We start from the raw sequence: 14,966 nt of genomic DNA on the forward strand, positions 1-14,966 counted from the left end.
AACATTTCATTATGCTGAATGTTTATTTATGTATGTATTTATTTAGTTAGTTAACTAGTTTACTAATAATTATTTTATACAATGGCCTGCTTCTATGCCTCTAGTCCTTTATTTATGTCAAGAACTAGGATTGCAATTTCATGCTTAGGAGAATTGTAACATCTTATTCCATTTTTTTAACTTTACATGAAACAACCAAATGTGTAACAAGAATTTGTACATACTGTTTTAAATCATATTTTGAAAGCTTCATTTCTGTGATAACTCCTATACAAGTTTTTATTAGTAAGTTTTGCCTGTTCATTTACTTAAACTAAAATACATTGTGCATTTATATCCACTCAGATAAATGGTTATAAAATCTACGCTGCTGTACATACAAATAAAACATATATAATTACTTTATATGTAATGCTTACTATTAATCAGCACTGTACATATTTTTTAATGCATGACCACACTTACAATGTAGGTTTGAGTCCTGGTACATAGAAAAGATAAACCAACTTGTCTAGTGTTGCAAGCAGCCAACACTGGGATTCATTCACCAGGAATAGCCTTAGTAATTTCATATAGTCACTGCAAAAAATATACAATCATTTTAAAGCTAAAAATTGTTTTGTTTGTTTCTAATTGTGTTAAGAAGGTGAAAAAAGGGTATGGTAAAGATAAGTACAGGACTATTATGAGCTAATTAAGATAAGTACAGGACTATTTGATTAATTCTGGATTTGAAGACTTTTTTTTGTCCCTCCATGCTTCGGAACAGTTTCTCTTTACAAATTTATATAATTGTAATTGTGCATTGGTTGAAATAATTTGGCAGCTCACCAAATATTGTAATGTAGTGTTACATTATTATGTCTTATACAAAATAATATAATTTTCTAAGCTAATCATACAATCAAGATCTAATGGACAAAATGTTTTAATTTTATCTCACAGAATCCAGCATCAAAGCAGACAATTACATTGCATAAAATGTTAGGTTTTGTAAGCATACATTTATAGTCCCATTGTGGAAAATAAAGCATAACATTAATCAAATGTGCTTCTTTCTGCTTGTTATATCCTTTTGCCAAGTACAGTCTTAGTCCAACAGACTTATGTAAATGATATACACTGTAGTTCACATCAAGGATATCTTATTATGTTTTAAACATAAAATGTTGAATATGTTATAGCCTGAAGTAGGTGTATTTGCTTTAGTACTTAAATAAATAAAATGCGGTATGTAAATGATACTTTCTAATATAGATTGTATTTATATTGTATATATTTGTATCAAATGATACAAAATTTTAAAAACATGGATATTAGACATGTGTATATATGTTATTAGGTTCAGAAACTCAGTAAATTAAGTCTCTCAGGGATATCTGCGATCATTCTTTAGGCAGAAAATAAATCCAAGGATATTTTTAGTCCTGTTTTTAGCCATACATTTGAGCTTCCATATCTTTCTCTTTTGTATTGCATTCAAAATTAATTTGAGGCGCATGAATGAGGTGTATAAACCGTACTGACTGGCTCTACCATAAATAGAGTCTGTAAAACCCTTCTTAATTCCCTTTAATTTGCTTTGTGATACAGTGCCTTGTGGACAAAAAAAAATGTTTCCTCCACCCCCCCATGCACCCAGGAGGTTGAATGTAATAAGAAGCTTTCTGTGCTCAAATAGACAGATTCATTATTTCTTTATTTGAGATTCATTGATACAAGACCCCTTTGAAAATATTGGATTGCAAGAATGATTAATTTTATACTTGTTTTTCTAGATTAGCTTTTGTAAATCTCTGTAATATTGTATTTTTTATATAGTGTTTAGCGCCATTGCTAGATTACTGTTTTACTTATCGGAAGCAGCCCATTTAATCTCTGTGATTTTTATGTCCTAACTATGGATTACATTGGATTAATAAAATAGATAGATGGTAAAATTGACTCCCACAAATTTAAGAAACTGTGAAATTAAAGCAGGAATGTCAGCTTCTTAATGGTATAGTCCTGGCATCCAAATGAGAAACATATATTTGGCAAATAAATGCTCAAGTGAGCTTCAAGCATGATTATCTTACAAATGGAAACAATGGGTATTTCATGATGTCAACCAGTTGATTCTTGAGCCTTTCAGAACACTTTATCTAGATGGGGTTGAGGATTTATTCTCTTTTCTGCCTGAAAGGTACCAAATAAACTAAGGGGATGTAGTCATTCCGGTGATGGTGAATCTATTGAAAGTCAGACTGTCAACACAAAGTGTGACAACCTGGCTATCAACAGATTCAGTGTGTTGATATGCTTAAAATGTGGCCATTGTGACTGTCGACAGGTAGTAAAGTCGACAGTTACAATATGGACATTAAATGAGCAATCCTGGCAGACCAGGGGACACAAGAGCCACAACTGCTTCTGGGCAAAGAGTGACCTACCTTGTAATGACAAATTAACATATATGTAGAAGAACATTTCACACCTAGTCACTTGAAGCTGCCATTTTACATCAACATGCTTTTGAAAGTGGTGGTGGAACTACAGATCCATGCGGTCACTTGCCCTGGAGTTTTCTTGCCAAACAAAGATGACATCTTTCTCAATGTTTAAATTTTGGACCAGTCCAAAGAGGCAAGATGTCTTCCTGCAATGTTTCCACTCTTGTTCCATGAAAAAATGAGATTTGAAAAGGTTTTCCGAAAGCCAGTAGACCCAGCTGCAGTGGTACAGATTCTGGAAATATACACAGCCATATTTGAATTTATACAGCTCGAACGAATAGGTGAAGATGTTTTAGCCACTTATACAGAGAACCATTGAGAATTCTTATTCCCAGAACCAAAGTTGACTCCAGCATAGCCAGGAGTGGACAGGGAGGTACTGATGAAAACTTCCCCTGGAATTGCACCTAAGATTAAGTTTTCTTCAAAGACAACCATCAAAGAAAAGCCCAATGATTTCCAGAATAAAAGTGCATCAACAAAAACCCAGTCCTGGAGATCTTTGCCAAGCTTTCCAAGTAGAAAATCAAGAACTACAAGTTACAACAGTCCAGAAAAGAGTTACAGCAGTCCTATTAGGTCACCAAAGTACCGATCTCCATCACCTTATACACAAAAGCGTATATGTGAGCTTAACAATGACAATGAGCAACAGCTTGCTCATTTAAGCCCGGGCAATTATGAATTTAAGCCTGAAGCTGATTCAAGACCTCCATTCATTGTAAGACATGTTTACAATTCCAAGCCCATGAGTGAGAAAGTGTCATCACTGTTTTGATCTCCAAAGTCCAAGTGTCACCCAAGAAGAGCTTTGACCTATGACAATCTGCAGAATAGGACCTCCAGAGTAAAGGACTGTCTCTAGAGGACCTGAACACATCTAGAAAAGTCATCTCTGCTGCTCATAGAGAACCCTCTGTGTTGAGTACATATTCTTCACATGATTTGGGTATAAATTCAGTTCACAAGGGAACACTGCAGGAAAGTCTTCAGTCTGAGAATGACACATGGGAGTCAATACACAACCGTGTGCATAAGCTATTATCAACTCACAGTGCCAAGCGACGACTGTCCTTAGGTATCTCTAAGAATGAAGTGGATCACATTCTTGAAAAGTTCATCAAGGAGGTCACTGAACAACAGTTTAGAAAAAAATGTTTAAACAATAACTTAACAAGTTGATGGTGTGCCCTCAAGACCCAGCGTCCTTGTACTGTTCATTTAAGGATTCTGCATGTGCAAAAACTATCTTATGTTTGCAATTAAAATAATTATTTATTACCGTGTGTCACATATGTTTATTTTGTCAGTTTTCTCACCTTTTATATGTCACAAAATATTTCCATGATAATAAAATATAATACAAAAAGTGAAAAAAAAACCCAAAAAACCCCCCAAAAAACAAAAAACATAAACTAAAAAGAAAAACAGAGTGCTCTCCCCCAAACAGTCACAATGTCCACATTTTAAGCATGTCAACACACTGAATCTATCAACAGCCAAAATGTCACCATTTTGGTGTCGGCAATCTGACTGTTGACAGATTCACCGTCACTAAAACATACCCAACCTGAACTTTGGATATGGGTGAACTGTGCTTGCTGTAAAAGTGACATCAGCAACCAACAGTAGCAATGATTTAAAGCTTCCAAGATGGACATCCTCAGAACCAGAAACCAAGTACTGCTTGTTGTCATGATAAACAATAGTTTAAAATGGAAGGTCCATCTGTAGCAAATATCATGGTTTGGTAGCTCATCAAATATGGTTTAAATGTCCTCTGTTTGTGATTGGTGATAGTTGACAGATCAGGAAAATCTGGTATGTGTTAGATTACACGCTAGATGTGAAGCTTGCATACAATATTTTTGTGCACCATCCTGTCTCCTCCCCATAAGGACCTGTGAACCTTGTCCATTTCTAGAATTCAGTGGTCCAGTAATGAAACCCTGAATGTCTCTAATGGATTTTAAGAGACTTTATTTTCAGCATCCTCTAGTTTTAACTATGCCTCGTAGTGGTCTGCTTTACAGAACTTTGGGTCCTACTCATGTGCCTTCAGAACAGAATGTGCCTTCAGAACAGATGTTACATTGTTCAATAATTATTATTATTTTTTATTTTTAACTCTCCACATAAATACACAGTGCCATACAATAGGGAAGTAGAATACATAATACCGAACAGGAAAATAAAATGTAAGCATAATAGCAAAATACCGCATGAAAGCTGGAAGCATAAAAGCCTAATACAGTGCAATAGACATAATAGTAGAGGTGCATAATAGGTGACATGAAGAACATTCAGGAGATAAGGGATAAGTGGGAGACGTCTTGGAGGTGGAAGTGTGACATGGTTAACAGGGCAGAGGATAGGCATCAGTCATTGGAAAAAAATGTGGAGGGAGGAGTGGTTAGAGATATAGGGGGCAAGGAGGCTCATGGCTTTGTAGGTGTTGGGGAGGTGTATGAATTGGATCTTATAGGACAGGGAGTCAGTGTAGGGATTGAAAAAGATGGGAGTCATAAGCAGAGGAATCCAAGAGAGGAAAATCAGTCTTGCCACAGCATTGAGGATGGATGGAAGTGGAGGAGATTGCAGTAGTCAAGGCAATATTTAATGAGAGAGTGGATAAGAGTTGTCATAGTGTCAAGGGTGAGGATCGGTTTAATTTTGGTTAGAAGCTTATGATCACCAGGATAACTATAATAACTTAAGGAGTCATGCTAGAATTGTTAAAATCTTGTAAAGAGAAATTCATATTCTCATCATCAGAGACAGTTACAGTGACCATATCAGAATATGCGAGAAGGGAGGCCAGAAACCTTAAGCTAGGTACACTGCAGAATTTTCCACAAACTTTTTATGACGATCGATTTTACATCCGATCGATGGTCTGATTGCTCGGTCTATTGCCTGCATACACACTATCCTTGTTTTAGACTATAAAGGGAAGAGCGGCCGTCCAGGTAGCGACTTTTTACAGCCATGTTGTTGTGAGCAATGATTTTAATTTTGTACACATTGAAGCAACATTTGTGGGGCATTTAACGCTATACCAAAGACATTAGCATAAAAGGGCAGAGCTTTCACTATAGTTAACACCCAAAACCGCATAAAAAGAGAAGACAACACTATCTCTTCATTCATTCATAATTTTTAACCTACAATGGATGTAGCAGAATAAGAACAAGCAACTGTACTTCTCCTGCTTGCTGTGACAAGAAGACTGCAGGTGCAGAACCAAAGAAAAAGAATGAGAAAGAATAGATCCTGTTGGAGTAAAGATTGGTTCAAGAGGAGAGACACATTCTCTCATATTCCCCTGCTACAGGAGATACGGGACAGTGACCCAGATGACTTTAAGAATTTCCTTCGTATGAATGATGCCACTTTTCAGGAACTGCTTCAACTAGTAACCTCTCTCATCCAGAGGGAGAACACCATTTTAAAGAGACCCATACCGCCAGAGCAAAGACTGGTTGCAATGCTTAGATTTTTGGCAACAGGGAGGACACTGACAAATCTGAAATAGAGCATAGCTATTTCACCTCATGCTCTTGGTATGATAATACCTGACACCTGTGATGCTATCATCGAAGTTCTCTGTGAACAGTATATGAAGGTTGGTAAAAAGCAATATTATTCATTATAAAAAAAGAAGTTTAAGAAAAGAAGTTTATTACATACATAAAATTTAAAAAATACATTTAACTTGTAAAGTGCAATGCAATAATTATTTGTACCAGAGCAACAGTTTATATTTGCTGGTAGTGAAAAATTTCACTTGTGTCCATTCCAGATGTGTCCCCAACATAAATGTTGCATCCTTCCTGATGCTATTGGTGTGGATGTCATAAACGGTTGAGACATTACGCTTTGTCTGCCCATGGTAGCATGCTGCAACTGTGCTGCTGTGTGAAATGTGTGTGCTTGCTTGTGTCTGCGGTTAGATGGGGAAATAACTGTGTCCGACCACAAATCTTCAGCGGTAGCCCTACACATGTGGTCGCACAGCACCTTTACTTTTGTTCTAAAAGTGGCCAATTAAAGTCAAGGCATGTGATGAGGATTCTTAATTATCAGAGGATCAAGTACAAGTGCCTGCGAAGAGCAGGGCAAACTCAAAATACAACCATCTTTCTTCAATGTGTACATGTCCTCTCTAAAGTGTCTACATATTTTAATAAATTATAATTCCTAATGTAAGAATGTAGGGCCTGATTCATTAAGGATCTTAACTTGAGAAACTTCTTATTTCAGTCTCCTGGACAAAACAATGTTACAATGCAAGTGGTGCAAATTAGCATTCTTTTTTGCACATAAGTTAAATACTGACTGTTTTTTCATGTAGCACACAAATATCAACTTTAAATTTCAGTGTACTAATAAGCTATCATTTATTTGTGTGCTACATGAAAAAACAGGCAGTATTTAACTTATGTGCAAAACAGAATACTAATTTGCACCCCTTGCATTGTAATATGGTTTTGTCCAGGAGACTGAAATAAGAAGTTTCTCAAGTTAAGATCCTTAATGAATCAGGCCCGTAGTTATTTTTAGAACTACATATTTGTAAGCAGCAATAAGTAAAAATAAAAACATTTTTGGTTAATACATATTTAATGTATAAAATATGTCAATATATAATTACAGCTTTAGTTATTTAAATACAAAACAAATAGTTAAGTTTTTTTCCAAGACATGCTTATGTAATTTACATTTGAAACACATCTTAAAAAATGGTTTTAAAGATAAATATTCTGGAAAGACAAGAAATTAGTTTGGAAGAAGTAGTACATTTTAGGATATATTGGAAAACTAGTGCTTCATCTTCAAATCTGTAAAGGGATAGCTGAAACAGGATGATATTTTGTGGACCTTCAGTGATCTAATATAATACTAACTTTCCATTTTGTTAGTACAAAATGGAAAGGGAACTTTCTGAAAAAAAAAATACATCTATTACTAGAGTCGGTACAAGTAATAGATCAATTGATATTTTCAGTTCCTGTAAGGAAAAAAAAATAATTTATTGCTATCCCTACACCATAATATATAATTAGACAATACTGAAATACAGTGTATCAAATAAACATAGAAGTTACATAATAGCGTAAGTTCTTATAAATGAGAACATAACAATTAAAAATGGTTATGTAAAGCCATATGGACAATGTTGACCTTCAAACTTCTTAAGCTTGTGAACATTACTGTTTATGGGTAAAAAATAAATCTGTCACTAGTAATGCAAATTAGCAGTCATACAAGTAATTTCAAATAGATCACCATTCTATAGTTTAGAACAATATGTTTAATGAAAAATCACCACTTGTAAGGCATAGTAATTAATCATTAGGTATGTGCAAGCATTTTTTGTCAGACATGTTGTTAAGGCTGCAAAATGCCAACAGATGTTAAGTGTCCATCAGAGAAAATAAGTTGAAAGCTGTGTTCAGCTTCATTTGTTAATTCTCAGAACACAAAGTGCCACATGCAGCAATTTGGAGAACCAGCATTGACAAGATGTTCATCTGCACAACACCTATGCAGAAAACATTTGCTAATTGTTTTTGAATCTTTGCTCCTGTGTGCAATCATTTTTTATTTTTGTACTTCATAGTAATACTGAAGGTCCATTATTAAATTAAACATGTTTTTAATAGTGTGCTACATAATTAATCCATGTATCAGGCATTTCATAATAAAAGCAGATGTTAAAAAAAGATTCATACAATTCCAAGGCTTTCTGGAATTCAGAACACAAATAACTTCCTGAATATTTTAGCAAATAAAGCATGTCAATAATTGATGTGTCCATCATTTAAGCATGCTGCAAAATGCTATTTTCTATTTTATACATGTTAACTCTGATAAGGGGTAACAGAGCATGAACCTGACAGCCTGAGGTATTCACAAATTGTCTGCATTGAAACTAGGATGAACAAGACAGACAAAATGTCTTTACATTTCTTTGTAATTTAGCCAATGCTTTGGTGCAAACATTTAGCGATGATTAGTAATATGTAGTTCAGAGGTCATTTCGCCTGCTTTTCTTAAAATCACTGTAAACATTTTTATTATGATGTCGATAAAAAAGTAGAGACATATAGTATTTCTTCCTTGTCAATTTAACACCTAATTGTATTACAAATATTTGTTGAATTAAATAGTTATTTTTCTTTTTCTGCATTTGTTTCTACTTAGTTATGCAATTGCATAATCAGTCATAACCTTCTTATACCTAACTAGAGTTGAGGGAACTCCCAAGGCTTGATTTGCAGAATGACATAGGGCCAATTTTTCTATTTTTCCATATTTGATTTTTATTTTTTGGTTTAAAAGAAAATGTAACATAAAAAACATATTTTAAAGTTAAATTTAAATAATGTCATTTTATTTATTTATTTATTTGAAGAATTTGTTGTCCATAACATCTAAATTTAATTTGTCAAATATATCCACATATCATATAATCCTGTCCATGCTTATGTTGTTATGTAAACCCAGCAAAGCTGTACACATAAGTGAGTGGCTTGAACCCAGAGTGAAATTATGGCTTAAGATCTGAGCTCCACTTCAGCCTGCAGCATAAGGAATATAAAGTGCTCATAAATGGATCCAGGAAGAAGAGACAAAAGTGTGCCCACATCGGATTAACCTAAGAAGACTACAAATGCAGAGGTAAACTGTCAGATTTGCTCAGCTCTATCCTTCTGAAGACTGATCCTCTCCAGTGCCACAGTTGGTAATATGGCGCTCGTATGGTACAGAAGTACAGTCAACTATGGATGATTCGGAACGTAGTTTGGCTCTTGATAATCTACCTGGACTAAAGTGTTTCAGCAACAGAAATCAATGCTTTCTAAGGTAAACTATACATCCCTAGCCATCCAGTCTTTTAAGGCATTGTACGAAGAAATGCCACACATGTAGCACTACATAACAGAAAAAGAAGAGGTTCAGGCTTTCCAAGCTAGGGACAAAAAATAAAGCCATTCATCATCATCATCAACATTTATTTATTTCGCGCCAGCAAAGTTCGCAGTGCTTTACAATTGGAGACAAACACAGTAATAAACAATACCTGCTCGCAAGCTTACAATCTATAGGTCAATGGGAGTCGGATACATGAGGTTAAATCTACATACTGCATATTGGTCCAGCCAGATTGCAAAGGTAAAACGTGATTCGTATGCTATGTGATCCAGTCACGTAGCAATGTTGGTCTGGGGCCAAAGGGTTGTTGTTTTATGTGAATTGTGTAAAGGGTGGTAATAGAGGCCTAGTGAGGTTAAGAGGGTGGTTGAATAATATTATAAGCTTTCCTGAGAGACGGGTGTTCAGAGAACGCTTGAAAGTTTGAGCTTGTAGACCAAAGGAAAGTCTTATTGTGCGAGGGAGGGAATTCCACACAGTAGGTGTAGCTCGAAAAAAGTCCTGTAACTAGCAATGGGAGGATATAATGTGAGTGGATGAGAGACGCAGATTTGTGCACAATGGAGTTGTCAAGTTGGAGATATTTTGTGGAGATGCACGTTGGTGCAGTTTTGTTGATGGCTTTGTATGTTAACTGAAAAATTTTATATTGGATTCTGTAAAAAACAGGCAACCAATGTAGAGACTGACAGAGTCGCTCAGCAGAGGAAGAACTGCTCAATTTGCAAGAATATTTTTGCAATTTGCAAGAAAAATCAGTCTGGCCGCTGCATGCAAAATAGATTATAGGGGTTTGAGTCTGTTTAAGGGAAGACCATTAAGGAGAGAATTGCGGGAGTTGATAAATTCATGAATTAAAGTTTTTGCAGTGTCTTGTGTAAGATATTTGTGTATTCTGCAAATATTTTCTAAGATGTATGTAACATGATTTGGATATAGAGTCGATGTGGGGAACCAAGGCTACTTCTGAGTCAAAGATCACACCTAGGCATCGTGCTTGTGGGGTGGGATTTATGGTCATGTTGTCAACAGAAATAGAAATGTCAGGTAGGTAACTTATGTTGGTGTGTGGGAATATTATTAACTCTGTTTTGAAAAGATTGAGTTTGAGGTGGCGAAATGGCAGAAAGACAGTCAGTTACTCAAGACAACACAGATGGCGAGAGATTAGGAGAGAACAGATAAATTTGGGTATCATCCGCATAGAGATGATAATGAAATCCAAAGGCACTTATTCGTTTTCCAAGAGAAGTGATATAGATAGTGGTATCCTCATCCAACGACAGAATTCAAGATTCTCCCACACTGCCCCCTTCCATTGGAACGACCTCCCTCGCTCCATCCGTCTGTCCCCTAATTTGAGCTCCTTCAAACGGGCAGTCAACACCTATCTGTTCCTTAAATCCTTCCAGCCGTCCACCTAAGCTTTTCCTTCCTTCTTCTCCTTCTCCCTCTTTCCTGTTCATGCTCCTCTTGTGCTTCCTACCCTCTTCGGACTTCTCATGCCTGCTGTCTGCTTCCCCTCACATTAATCTGTTTCCCCTCACTTTAGCATGTAAGCTCTTATGAGCAGGGCCCTCTTCCCTTCTGTCTCAACTCCATTCCTCTTCTCCTAAGCCAGGAGTCGGGAACCAATGGCTCGCGAGCCAGGTGTGGCTCTTTTGATGATTGCATCTGGCTCGCAGATCGATTTTTCACTGCTCATGTCCTGTTCAGGGCTGCAGTTTGCTGTAGGAGCAATTTTCCATTATTTTAATTGGATGATACTGGCCTACGTTGGCCGTTGCTGGGTAAACAGGTAAACGACCCCTTTTGAATCAGTCTGCTCGGTCATTAGCAGTGTTGCCAATTGTCGCGGCTTTTTTTTGTCTGCCGCGGGTCGCGGTTTTTTGGGCTTTTTTTTTTTCCTCATCTGCTGGACAGCCGGGGAGGAGTACTCTGCAGGGGAGAAGATCGAGTGTAGGTAAAGTATAAAAGGTGTGAACTAGAGTAGAGTATGAATGGGGGTGTGAATGAAGTATGAATGGAGTGTGAACGGGGGTGTGAAATAGAGCAGAGGGGATAATGGACACTAAGGAGGAGGGTCATTGTAAAGCATATTTAAAAAAAAATAATAATAATCAATAAATCCTAAGTATATATATATATATATATATATATATATATGTGTGTGTGTGTGTGTATATGTGTATATATATATATATATAATATATATTGGGCTTGTTTTTGGGCTTTTTAGGATTGTGTTTGGCTTGTTTTGGGCTTGTTTTTTACGAATTGGTTGCTTATTCTGTATTTTATAGTTGGCAACCCTGGTCATTAGCTCAAAGCTAACCCTTCGACAAAGAAGATGGCGAAAAGAAAAAAAGATGATGAGTATCGTATATTTCGGGACGAATGGACCGAAGAATTCGCCTTTGTGGAGAGAGCAGGTTCTGCGGTGTGTCTAATTTGCAATGACAAAATTGCATCGATGAAACGGTCGAATGTAAAGCGGCACTTCGACACGCGCCATGCTACCTTTGCATCAAAATACCCTGCGGGAGACAGCAGAAAGAAAGCAGCCCAAGAGCTACTGAGCAGGGTGCAAGCTAGCCAGCAGCAACTCCGCGTATGGACCCGGCAAGGTGACTATAATTCCGCTAGCTTTGCTGGATCTTTAGCAATAGTGAGGAACGGAAAACCATTCACAGATGGCGAGTATGCTAAAACGTTCATGCTGGATGTAGCCAATGAACTTTTTGATGATCTTCCGAACAAAGACAAGATAATCAAGCGGATACAAGACATGCCTCTGTCGGCAAGAACTGTTCATGATCGTACCATCATGATGGCAAACAAAGTGGAGGAAACGCAAGTGAAGGACATAAATGCAGCGCCGTTCTTTTCCCTGGCTTTGGATGAGTCAACAGACGTGAGCCATTTGTCGCAGTTCAGCGTGATTGCAAGATATGCTGTTGATGACACACTGCGCGAAGAAAGTCTTGCTGTTCTGGCAATAAAAGGGTCCACAAGAGGTGAGGATTTATTCAAGTCTTTCATGGAGTTTGCTCAAGAAAAAAATCTACCTATGGATAAACTTCTCTCAGTGTGTACTGATGGTGCTCCGTGTATGGTGGGGAAAAACAAAGGATTTGTGGCGCTTCTTCGTGAACATGAAAATAGACCCATCCTAAGTTTCCATTGCATTCTACACCAGGAGGCACTTTGTGCTCAGATGTGTGACGGGCAGTTTGGCGAAGTGATGTCGCTGGTCATTCGTGTGATCAACTTTATTGCTGCCCGAGCCTTAAATGATCGCCAGTTTAAAACACTGCTGGATGAAGTTGGAAATAACTATCCTGGTCTGCTTTTGCACAGCAATGTGCGTTGGTTGTCAAGAGGGAAGGTGCTTAGCCGTTTTGCGGCTTGCCTGAATGAAATCCAGACTTTTCTTGAAATGAAAGGCATCGAGCATCCTGAGCTAGCCGAAACTGAGTGGCTCCTCAAGTTTTACTATCTTGTAGATATGACTGAACATCTGAACCAGCTCAACGTGAAAATGCAAGGCATTGGAAATACAGTGTTATCCCTTCAACAAGCTGTGTTTGCTTTTGAAAACAAGCTAGAGCTCTTCATTATGGATCTTGAAACAGGTCGTTTACTACATTTTGAAAAACTGAGCCAGTTTAAAGATGCATGCACAGCAAGTGAGCCCATTCAAAACTTTGATCTCCACCAGCTAGCTGGCTTCACATCCAGTCTCCTACAGTCCTTCAAAGCACGCTTTACAGAATTTCGTGAGCACGCTCGTCTTTTTAAGTTCATCACCCATCCAACCGAGTGTTCACTGAACACAGCCGACCTGAGTTACATTGCTGGTGTCTCCGTCAGAGATTTTGAAGCAGAAGTGGCTGACCTGAAGGCCTCAGACATGTGGGTGAATAAGTTCAAGTCACTGAATGAAGATTTGGAAAGAATCACACGACAGAAAGCGGAGTTGGCGAGCAAGCACATGTGGACAGAAATGAAAAAACTTCAACCCGAAGACCAGCTGATTCTCAAAACTTGGAACGCGCTTCCTGTCACATACCACACACTGCAGCATGTGAGTATTGCTGTGTTGACCATGTTTGGATCTACGTATGCATGTGAGCAGTCATTCTCACATCTTAAAAACATCAAGTCCAATCTGCGATCACGTTTAACGGATGAAAGTCTCAACGCTTGCATGAAGCTTAACCTCACCAAGTACCAACCAGACTACAAAGACATCAGCAAATCCATGCAGCACCAGAAGTCGCATTAATGGTGAGTATTATAACAACATTATTTAAAAGAATAAATTCAGAGGCGTTTTATACTGACATTTAGTTGAATTCACTTTTAAAATATATTATATGGCTCTCACTGAAATAAATTTCCAAATATTTTGCTTTCATGGCTCTCTTAGTCAAAAAGGTTCCCGACCCCTGTCCTAAGCTATTGTACTTACTATGCTTGGAGCTATTGGAGTTTTGGTTTTACTCGTTTCGTTCTGTTTTGTTGTACCCTGCTGCGGAAACCTTGTGGAAACATATAAATAAATAAATAATAATAAAAATAATAATAATAATGTGACGAACGCCCAGTCTGTCCCAGATACAGCAATCTGAACAGTTGGCCGTGACTGGCGTCAACTTAGTCACTTAGCAATGAATACACTTTTTCTGCCACCACAAAGGATTTATTATGGTGTCCTTACGTTCACCAGAACCACTTATTAATGTTTCACACTTAGATCACATACATATGTAGAATGAGCCTCCCTGGGCTTTGTAAGTTCACAAAGAATCGCGGAGAACACACAAGATTAAATTTATCTAATTTGAAAAAATTTTCCAAGGCCTAATTACAAAAATAAATAACAAGACATACAATATGTTGCACAAATAAGTTTCTGAAAATAAAATACGAACTAAAATCAGAGTCACGACTTACTAGTTAAGACATGGTGTGTGAGGGAACACAATTGAAAAATATGAGACATTCAAGTCTTGATAGACCCCCTTTAATGAAAATACACACGTTATTGTCTAAGGCAGAAGACTTTAAACCTTTCTCTACATAGCTCTCACCCCCCCACCTTTGGAGTTTAGCTGTCAATAGGGACAGATTGATCTGCCAGATGTCACAGAGCATTTGAAGTGAGCTACGGATGTCCTGAGCTGACAATGGGATGTGTTCCACATCCTCTTCATGACAAAAAAAAACCTCATCAGAGCTGCTTATCTATCTCTGGATAATTGAAAAAAAAAATTGACACTTGCATGAGTTCAAACTAATGTCATTTAGCAAAACACACGTTGCGATTACATTACAAGGTTACATAAAATATTCACATTGTCATACATGAATTCAACAGAAAATAACAATCATTAGATATACTACATAATCGTCACAAAAACTAATAATAATAGAGAACAGCAGAGGACCAAGTACTGAGCCTTGTGGGACTCTTGTGGGAAGTAGAGCAGAGGTGGATCAAGAGAAAAGAACACTAAAAGAGCGATT

At 37.2% G+C, this 14,966-nt stretch overlaps 1 protein-coding gene and 1 pseudogene across 1 annotated transcript; both read left to right on the top strand.

Annotated features, from left to right (window-relative positions):
• Positions 1-2,469: 2,469 nt before the first annotated feature.
• Positions 2,470-3,657, top strand: LOC142098499 (spermatogenesis associated 6-like protein; annotated as a pseudogene).
• Positions 3,658-11,784: 8,127 nt separating this feature from the next.
• On the top strand, positions 11,785-13,722 carry LOC142098501 (protein FAM200C-like). Its single transcript, XM_075181341.1, has one exon. The coding sequence runs from the start codon at positions 11,785-11,787 to the stop codon at positions 13,720-13,722; it is 1,938 nt and encodes a 645-aa protein (XP_075037442.1).
• The last annotated feature ends 1,244 nt before the right edge of the window (positions 13,723-14,966 follow it).

The sequence above is a fragment of the Mixophyes fleayi genome, chromosome 7 (assembly GCF_038048845.1).
Source record: "Mixophyes fleayi isolate aMixFle1 chromosome 7, aMixFle1.hap1, whole genome shotgun sequence".
Lineage (NCBI taxonomy): Eukaryota > Metazoa > Chordata > Amphibia > Anura > Limnodynastidae > Mixophyes > Mixophyes fleayi.

Excerpts from the sequence above, each read along its gene's own strand:
- LOC142098501 (XM_075181341.1), top strand. The coding sequence starts at position 11,785 with ATGGCGAAAAGAAAAAAAGATGATGAGTATCGTATATTTCGGGACGAA.